Source organism: Varroa jacobsoni, unplaced genomic scaffold, assembly GCF_002532875.2.
Source record: "Varroa jacobsoni isolate VJ856 unplaced genomic scaffold, vjacob_1.0 scaffold_1176, whole genome shotgun sequence".
NCBI classification, from domain to species: Eukaryota; Metazoa; Arthropoda; class Arachnida; order Mesostigmata; family Varroidae; genus Varroa; species Varroa jacobsoni.
Window position 1 is genome coordinate 66,654 of NW_019214078.1, and position 10,444 is coordinate 77,097.

The 10,444-nt window shown below is 40.0% G+C and overlaps 1 protein-coding gene and 1 long non-coding RNA gene across 2 annotated transcripts in view; one reads left to right on the forward strand and one right to left on the reverse strand.

Annotated features, from left to right (window-relative positions):
• Nucleotides 1-3,883, forward strand: part of LOC111267364 (uncharacterized) — a 49,838-nt gene extending 45,955 nt beyond the window's left edge. The window contains exons 6-7 of the mRNA XM_086971291.1: nt 2,642-2,781; nt 3,313-3,883. Of these exons, the coding sequence (XP_086827417.1) occupies nt 2,642-2,700 (59 nt within the window). The 3' untranslated portion in view covers nt 2,701-2,781; nt 3,313-3,883. The remainder of the gene's footprint in view (nt 1-2,641; nt 2,782-3,312) is intronic.
• A 2,274-nt stretch (nt 3,884-6,157) lies between these two features.
• Nucleotides 6,158-10,100, reverse strand: LOC147752538 (uncharacterized). The gene is made up of 3 exons (XR_015313770.1): nt 9,783-10,100; nt 8,569-8,753; nt 6,158-6,298 (listed from the first exon to the last, which is right to left on the reverse strand). It is a non-coding gene; the product is annotated as an uncharacterized LOC147752538 (long non-coding RNA).
• Nucleotides 10,101-10,444: the final 344 nt, after the last annotated feature.

The window sequence follows — 10,444 nt, forward strand, 5'->3', positions numbered from 1 at the left end:
TATATATAAGTCCAAACAGCTTTTTTGCATGAAGCGCTTTTTATTTCTGTATTCTATTTATTTTTAGCGCAATACGAAAGATTGATAAGGAAAAAATTGCGGTACTTAAATTCACCTCATAAATATTTAATAATATATACTATATTACAGTTGGCGGTCTGATGCTGCTCTACAAAAGAACCGTGTTTAACGATAAGAAGCATTATCGCCAAATAGCCAGACCTTCCGATTTTGTGTGTCGTAAACAGCTTGAGAACTAAGTGGCATTTTGCTTCTCCAAAAAACAAACGAGGAAAAATAAGGTATCTATTGCGTTGTTAACTAGCCAGTTGGTGGCATATCGCAAATACTTCGTGAGTATCTGCCAACCCAGAGAGGAGCAGACCTAATATACGCGTGAAATTTGTTTTAATATATAAACTGATCCAGACCAGAAAATGCCTATACCGCAGTGAAGTTCATTTTAAGACAAAGGTACACTCTCTAAATGTTATGGGATTATGTTATTTTTCACATTATGAAGGTACTAAAAATTAGTCTCAATGAGCCTTGATTGTAATGATAAGAATTGGTCTTTGCGATAATGCAATGATAACATATTTCCTTACCCAAAAGGTGTAGAAGTACACCCAGGCTCGAATTAAGGCATAGACACACTTTGCTTTTCCAGTGACAACTCAGACGATAGAAAAGGCAATTAAGTCCTACATTAGATTAGGCGATACACCGTTTTAACCACTACCGTCTCATTATCTCATGTTCAGTTCTAAAAGACATTTAATATTTTACTTTTTATCTCGAAAAGCGAACGCTGCGAAGTGCGAAACGATTGATTGCCTGTGGGGGATAGAGATGCTTCAGACTCTCGTGTATGTCGCCATGGGATAGTGCAGTGACAACAACGAGTCTGCCGACCTTGCTGAGGAACACGTGAAATGGTCTAGGTTTGAAGGGGGGCATAGACGGGTTTCGTGCTAGAGGGAGGCCAGCCGACCCAGTATCAGTCGCTTGAAGCAATGTTAGCGGTAGTACCGAACTGTACTCAAAACATTTAGTCTAACTCGCTTAATTAACTTAAGCAATTTATTCATTCGTATTAACTAAATCATCTCGGTTAACTTCTGGCAATCAACCGTAAAGGTACTTCGTGCTTCACTTTCTGCCAAACATGGCTTTACATTAACACTGCATATTAATTTATAGTAATGTAATAGTCTCTAAGTTACCACATCAATGGCCAAGTTATTAAATGCTAAGCTGAAGTTAACAAGCGTAAGAATTTCCACGATTACTCAGACCAATAATTTTCGGTCACTTTGTGTACGGGAACATCCACGATACGGATAAATATACAAATTAGGGATGATTTGCAGTTGTATTGCGAGTGTGATGTGACCATAGTCACGATTTTAACAGATTTTTAATATATACAGAGTTTTGGCAGGTTGTCTAAAGGTTACGAAGGAAGTAATACGCCGTCAACTTTTAAAGCAGACACAACAGTGACGCGTTCGTAAGATAGACAACAAGGTAAAAAAGGTATTATCGTAGATTCTTTACATCAATAGCAGTTTTCCACTATGAACTTTCTATAAGGTGCGCAATTACTTCGAATCTAGTCATTGGCGGAAGTTTGATACGCTCAACCACGACAATAATCCGCGCGCAATCAGATAGATAGATAGAGAGAGAGAGAGAGAGAAAAGGAAGTTGTAATTTTACATCACGTAATTGCCAGCTAGAAACTGCATATGCATATCGGAGTGTTTCGACCGTATTTCGTTGAAAATCGTTGGACGTGGGGTGTACAATTATACAGTCAGGAAATTAAAAGCGATTTACTAAGGAGATAGCAATCGAGAAAGTACAAAGTCACTTAGGGAGTCGCTGAAAGGTGGCTGAGCAGACGAGCTGGCGTCTAATCCAGCAGACGTCTTTAAAGGGACTGCTTGTGCGCAACGTGGTATCGTAGCTCAACCGTAAAACCCTTTCACACGTGAGGCTTTGTTTGCTTTGTGCCAACGAATAAGCTACGTAATCCATCCTATAATTAGTCCTGCCTGTCTTTAGGCTTTTTTTTCTTTATAGTTTTCGGCTAGCTTCATTATGTAAAGAAGCCCTCGGAATCACATCTCCGATATGGCATCGTTGGGAAGATCCAGCTCAAAAAAACGGACTTTGTTACCTGAGATTTCACCAACAGACCTATACAACGGCACTAAAGGCAACTGTCGAGGCTAACACCTAATCCATTAAATAGATAGTAAATAAAGACTTTAGTAGATAGATGCATATAACCATCCAAACTATGCCGCTTCTTCTTATCAATTTAGTTACCAATTTGATCACATAAATGTTAGTTTGTTTCAGAGTATCTCGACTTTTTTAGGCTCGGGAAGCTGCAAAATATGAAATCGCCAAATAAAGTGAAACTGCCTCATTCTTTGCTTTTTCCTGCGAGTACTGCTTATGAAATAGCGGCTCGTGGAGCAGTGTACAAAGAGAATGTCTTTGTTCGTTGTCGTAATTAAGATGGTGCGCGAAAATTTTAGAAGAAACAAAAACCGAAAATGAGGATGAAGATCGGATAGCACCCAGCTATGTCAAATCGATGTTACTAACGTGTCTTGTTTTCTTTCAGATCTATTCACCATGGTGGTCTTGCGAAGGACATGCCCGCGGCGTCTGCTGATTGAGTGATCAGCAGGCGATGGCCCGGATGTGCTCGTTTGCTGAGGGAAACGATGCGTCCCACTGGAGAATTCTTTTATAAAAGCACAAGTAATAGTAACAACAGCGACAGGAGCTATAAGGCAAACTAGGTATTGCAGTGCTGGTAATGTGAGGATCTCTGCTCGCCCACTCGCACCGTCTTAAGTAGGCTCAATCTGCCTTATCTCACCCATAGACCTTATTTATCCAATTATACGATAAGCCTTAGCTGCTCTTTTCTGTTAGACATTCATGTATTGTTAATTTCCAGATTAAACAGGCAGAAACTTCGCTAATTCAAGGGCAGGTATCTTTGCATCTAGCGGAGGCATGCATTAGTACCAGGCCCTCGTTAAATGCAGCTAATATCAATTTTCACTTATAATAGACGTTTATACTTGCTTGCTTTTATAATTTCCTTGTTGCCTACGAACATTACAAGGCCTATAATTTCAGAAAATATGTGTGCGCCGCTTTCATTGATAACAGGCCAGCACCAATACAAGCTACTGACGGATGTGATGCGATGTTAGAACGCATGGTAACTGTAACAATTAAGTTTAACCACAAAAAATAATACAAGAAATATCCGTTTTTTAGGACAATAATGTTATATGTCTCAACATATCTACGTTCAATGGGGTACGTTACGTGGAGGTCAATTTTCACAAGCCATGGAGAAGATATATGGACAGCCAACTAGAACAGAACAGAGAAAGTGAAAAAAATGAGCGCGATCGAGAACACTGTCCTAAGGACAAAAAGGACCACTTTAAACTTTGATCACTTTTTAGTCTTCGATGGACAACTGATTTGTAGACATTTCTTGCATAAAATCGTCGAATACAGGTGAACTATATTCCTCAGCTGTACAGTCTGTCCGATATAGCCATTCTAGCAGTGGCGAAGTCCAACGACACTTCAACAGCTGACAGGTTTGCTGTACACAATGGCTAATGAATATACCTACATTCTTTGTAACTGGTCAAAAACAAGTAGAGATGTTCGACCTTTTTAACTTCAGTGACATACCAAGGTGTCATAGGCCATCCCCTACCTGTTGTTCTCAGTACGAGTTGCGGTTGATTACTCAGGAACCAGCGAATTGTTATGTAATGTAATTTATAAAAGAATAAAGGTTTTCACACCAGGGCCATTAAGCTCATCATTACGAGCCCTAAATTGTAACTTTCCTTTGTCGCATCTACCGCTTCCAGAAAGCAATGCTTTGCGCACAACCTTTTTTATTGTATCGAAGGCTGAAAATTATACATATTCGACGCAGATGCTATTACAAGCACAGCTGGTAAGTTCTTCAAATTCATTCTTTCAGAAAGCATCAACTTCTAGAGAAAATCTAATGTGTAAAAAAAAATGAATTTACCAAAATTATATGCCTTTAACGATCGGCCCAAAGTACTCAGGACCCGTTCTGATCCAAAGTCATGCGCTGCATTGGCACAGTTTGAATCGGTACATCATTTCACAATGTACTTTATACACTTTCTAAACAATCGCTCTTTCACAACGTCTCTTTTGTGTTGATGGAACGTCCCATCGCACTCACTCATAGGTATGTACATCGAACGGCGTAAGGCGGAGCATATTTAGGCGCTAAGGACAAACTGTCATTTAGCTCGTAGCCTTCGATCACTTCGTCTGTGCCAGAAACAACGATACGTTCTTCCGAGTTGCCTGGAACAGGCATGCGTCTCGGAATTACGTCTACTTTCTTTCATGACGACTCTGATAGTATTACATACGTTGCTTCTGTGGGCAGCAACGGCTGGGAGAGACGAGCTCCTAGCCCCCATCCTTCGGTCAGGTGCTCTTAATCAGAAACGGGTGGCAAAATAGACCATGCTGTGTGCATCGGTAGCTGACCTGCGCTATTCGGTCTTCACAATGAGGAAAGTAGTTGTGTTGAAAACGTAGCTGTTAATATACCGTTCCGGCGTGCTTCCTACCACACCGTTTCTGTTCGGACCCATTTCAGTATTGACGTATATTTGATTGGCTATTCCACAGCGCTTGTTAGCTACGTACGTTCGTAACGTTGGCGGTATTCATTTAGCTTTCGTTTTCTTTCATAAAATCGTCAAACACGGGTAAACTATATTCCCCAGCTGTACAGTCTGTCCATCCTACCAGTGTCGAAGTTCCTTATTATGCGCTTATTTTGAACGGCTAAATGGGTTCTGCGTTCGGTTGAAGACTCTTGCAGAGCATGCTTAAATATTCACTTAAATACGACGTTAGTGTTACATATTTTTTACCTTAGTCGTTTATCTCTCCTAATACTCTTCTGGCGCTGTCTTCATATCGGCTTTACGATGTCACTCGTATGTAGTGCAGAGGCAATAGCCTGTATTTTTGCTAAACAGGTATATAAAAAAGGGGGCATTTGTGCAACGGAAAATTAATCTATATAGAAGTATGGAACATCTTGAGAGAGTTTTTAACTTTAGCCCCCATGACGAACAACTGGGTCTAGGTCACATCGAATGTTTCGTATATTTTGTAATAACAAAATAGGACGGACAGACTGTACAGCTGGGGAATATAGTTTGCCCGTGTTTGACGATTTTATGAAAGAAAACGAAAGCTAAATGAATACCGCCAACGTTACGAACGTACGTAGCTAACAAGCGCTGTGGAATAGCCAATCAAATATACGTCAATACTGAAATGGGTCCGAACAGAAACGGTGTGGTAGGAAGCACGCCGGAACGGTATATTAACAGCTACGTTTTCAACACAACTACTTTCCTCATTGTGAAAACATTGTAATAACATAGACTGTTCCATCATAATGGATGCGAGACTGCCACAGGAGCGTATTCATGGTGTAATATTATCTCTTCACTGCTGGCTTTTGAAAGTGTGCAATTCTCGTGTTATTTATAGGATCAACTTTGTAAGCAAACACTTCCACGAACAGTGAATTCTTCCGGATCTGGACTTCAGATCCGCGCCTTATTTCTTTTCCAGTCGCCCAAATCCCATGCACTTTTTATACGACCGGATTTTCTCCCTAATCATCGAATGGCCGATACGGCGCTTTTCGCCGAAGCTTATTGTCCAAATGTCATACTATCAATCTACCGTGCATAAAAATGATATGCTCAGAAGTTGCTAGCTAGTCATATACGGTTGAATACGGTTTTCTTTAATCATTACTAGCTCGAAAATAAATCATAGAACTAACGATAAAATAGACAGATTGGAAAAGCACGTCACATGTTGGAAGCTAGCATAGATCACTTTGTTCATGTACGGTTGATTCCAACCTGGGCCCAGTAAATGAAGCCATATTAATATCTGTCTCGAAGTAGTCCTATGAAGCTAAGTTCCTTAATTATCGTAGAGTAATTGATTTTCTTACTTCCAGAATGCGTATTAGACATAAGTCTATTTACAAATTAAACGAGCAACAATTCAATGAGTGAAAGCACACTTGTCATGTTAGGTAATCGTCTGTCGAAGTGAAGATTATATATGATTCTATAGTGAACGATCTTCTGTCCAGACAGTAGAATAAGCCAATCGAATCTTTCACTGTTGTTCTCGATAATTCTTTTCATACCTGCGCAGATTTCGACAAGTACGAAACATTTATTAGTATTAGAGACGTTTGCTAAGTAGAAAACGTTTGATGCTAGGTTTTGACCTATATTCCCCGCAGGCAAGCCAAAAACCTTCGTGAAAATAAAACAGAAAAGGTTCAACTACTAAAACCTTCTTAGTTGTAACCAAGTTGAAGCCGCGTAGAAAGGCTTGGTGCTATATGCCACTTACTGCCTGCCCGCAGAAAGTATTATCGTATCGGTAGGCCATACTAACAAAAAAAAGTTGGGAAAATGATGTTATCGATTATGATGTCTTTGGTAGAACTCTATTCTAATCAGTACAGAAAGACTGCAAAAGATCACTAAACGTAAATCAATCTACCTATCTTACATATGAGTTTGTGATACATTACAGTAAAAACATCTATGCCATTAATTCTGACGGAAGTAGACTCAACTTATCGACAAAGCCACGTGTTGTTGAAAATTGATAGTTATAACTCAGTCAATTAGAGTTGCGGAGAAGTTTGTTTCTTACGAACATCATGGAGAACATGTACTACTTAGCGATTTCCTTAATCTAACTCGAAATCGCAATAATTACGTACTTTGTGAAAATCAGAGACATTTATTCTACGTTATGAGAAACGTATCGGCCCCTGTGTTTGCTTGCACACGCTGTCCTATCCACTAGGCTTTAAATTATATATATATTCATTATATAAAAATTAGTTCTTTACTTTACAAAGTACCGACGTGTGAAGAACGAATGAGATTAAGCGGACTCTTCAAACAAAGATCAAAAACAACAAATCTATTTAATCATGGCACTGAACATGATGAACGTTAGCTAATGATGGGATATAGTAAACAAATTTAACAATGGAAGTAAAGAGCCCGTAACAAATTGATATGAAATTTCGAATTATTTTCGAAAATTCGATTCAATGCATACAAAATCATTCGACGTAATCCGCGTCTTACACGTCGAAGCATAGCGTCGTCACGTTAAATGTACGCACGACATAGCATAGCGAACCTCACCTACACTTTCTGCAATTCAACAACTACGAAATATAATAAATTATGCTGTTAACAAATTTGCAAGTGCGATACCGAATTAATTCGTACGTACGCGATTAATTTAGAATCTATTTGTCAGTATTTAGAATTTGGTATAACCTCCATCCTACTACTTAGTAACTTACTATTATCTGATTAGTAATACAAATCTTCCTTTTGGTCGAAGTGCGAAAATGCGTGTGAAGTTCCAATACTCTGTCCATGTATATCTTCTAATTATTTATTAATGTTAGCGTACATGTAACACTGTGATGTGGTCTTTGCTTAACCTTAATTGATAAAATTCTTTTTTTTTTTTTTTTGCATTATTCGTTTCTCTTCTAGTGCACTACAAAGCAGATAATCGTTTCGGCATATAAAAAATAGTTTGTTTTGATATGAACTAGATACAATTAGTAATAACGTTTGCCTTGCAGGCGTTATAAATAAACAATTGACTATTGCTGAAAATCTCATCTGCTTTAAAAAAAGATTTTTAACATTTAACAATACGGTATTAGCCAACCCAACTCATAGCAGTCGTCTCATTTCAACACCTTTTACTCTGTCTTGAAACTCGCGTCGCGTTCCGCCTGAATCGAAAGAGGTACTAACTTGAAGGATCGATACATAACAGATATACTTCGGCTCATTGTTTTGATAAAAGCTCATCTAGAGTTAACCGAATGTAAACACGTGAGATGTTGAATAGAGACTATGGTGTATGTTGTTAGCAACATAGCAACATACACAAACAAATTTTTTTCACGCGATACTCTATGCCGTTTCTCGCTAAGAGATCGAGCACATTTGTTAACAGGGCGCGAACGTAACAAGTAAAGTATAGCACGATACATACACAATCGTAACATTCTCTTTGCACTGTGCAGGATTCGATTCCAGTAAATGTACGTGCTTCTCAAAGATGTAGAAACAGCTACCGTGTATCCGGTATCTCTACACCTATTTAACGTTTATAAATACCTTGTAGTATACTTACGTTTAGGTTTCCTACGTTTATGCCCCCCATGTCACCTTTTTGTGCAGCATTTGTGATGATCAACAACTAATACATTCGAATGTAAGGGTTTCTATTATTCCGCTACATTTCTAAACATGAAGCATAACCAGAAGCCGACTATAGCCTCGGCTCTACAATTCTTTATGGTAAACAAAAAAAAAAATGGAAACCTTCTCCTTAGAGCACCATCTATAAATCGCTCACCAACAATGAGGTGACGGATTCCCGCCTGCCATCGCTCGTTGTCGCCGCCCCGCCAGCACCATGGAGCAGCGTCTCACTAGTGCCGGAGGGGAAGACGAGACGTTCGCTGAGCCGAATGTCAAGACGAGCTTCGTCACAAGGGGCTGCGGCTTGGGAAATAGGGGAATGGCGAAGGCAACGTGCCTCTGAAACGAGAGACAGGTAACTGCAGTCCTTAGTTTCTCTACGGTACCCTACTCGTTCTATAAAGGCCGACAACTCAAAGAAGGATCAGCCGAGTTCAGAGCGGACGAAGAAAGCAATGAAGATCCCACTACCACCGGAGGAGTCCCCCCTCCACCGTTGCCACAACAGCTTTGACCATAACAGTGACAAACGAGGCTAGGCCGCAGTAGTAGCAGCAGCAGCAGAAGAGTGGGAGAAATAAGGGACAGCAGCATAGCAGCATCGGATGGGATCTGTACAAGAAGCCGGATACCCTGCTATGGAACCGAGGCAGCCGATGGGAGTAGCCGGAACGTCACTGGCCGCAGGAGAGGATACTTTTCCCAGAATTTCAAGCCCGCTCAGACATTTCAGCGAAGAGCTTGGCTTTGCTATGAATTATTTCACTTTGTATCCTTTTTTCCTTGCCTTTTCTCTCAGTTTTTTGATCCGTCGACTGTTTCCAGCGCTGCAAATAGCTATACCGGCATAGCGTTTTTACTGCTGCCACAAGTACGTCGTGCTCAAAAAAACGTAAGAACCGCATGAGAGCACATGGCCTAAAAAGACGAAAAGCACAGGCAATGACCTTTATACTTTGATTTAATTCCGAGATGCAGTGTAAGTTGGTGAAAGCTCAACGGACTTTGACCCAGCTTCCTCTGCCAATTAGATATCTAAGCATCTCTCACTCTGGAAAACGGCTCTGATGGATTTGCAGAGCAAAACATGCCAGTGCACGTATCTGTACCATATAGCACAGGCGGGATAAACCTTCGAAACGCCTTCTTACGCTCCGTAGAGCATTTCCGTACTACGAGGCTATTGAGAGGCTGGCAACTGAAGGTGCTTTTCATACATGGGGAGAAATAGAATCATATAGGAATGAATAAATTTAAAAAAATACGAGTATTAGGAAAACCGTTCCCTGCTTTTTGCACAGAAAACGTCAGTAGGATGAATGACATGGAGAGCCAAACTGTGTTAAAAAAGCAGTGTTTTTGACTCACTTTACAGGGTACTAGCGCCGGTCGGATCACTGGCTGACGTCCTGCCCTTTATCTACAAGCAGACAACAAAGAAGCTAGGCGCTTTTTCCTTCCCTTTCTGTCATAGGTGTCCCCCTGTGTTAAATAGGAGAGAATCAGTTGAATTTCGATTGGGTAACATTGAATCAAGATGCACAAAGGGTCCAAATATTACTACGAAGTGTTCCTCTGCGGGCTAGTAGAGAACTGCGCGCGAATTAAATCAGTTTTTAAGCTATCCTATGGCAGAGTTGTCTGTATACGACGACTGAAAGTCGAACAATGTTGTTTTGTATGGCGAAATGTAAATATTTACCTCTATAGAATAATATTTATACGATCAATATGCCCAATTTTACGCCAGACTCGATATTTTGCAGATTTAATGCTAAGAATGATTGATCTATGAAGTTGCTCACGTTTGCAGTAATCCTCTAAGAAAAAATTATGACATTTTAAATCTAAATTTACTAAGACCTAAGTGCAAGCATCGATTTTCAAGTTTCAGCAATCGTTGAGTAAAATACGTAGTCGATAAGACCAACTTGCAATACACGGCTAAATTTCTGCGAGATATTGCCCATTGTTTACTCACATAGTCTAAGTCTTTGTTTCAAATGTACAGTAGAGCGCCCGTAGCGACT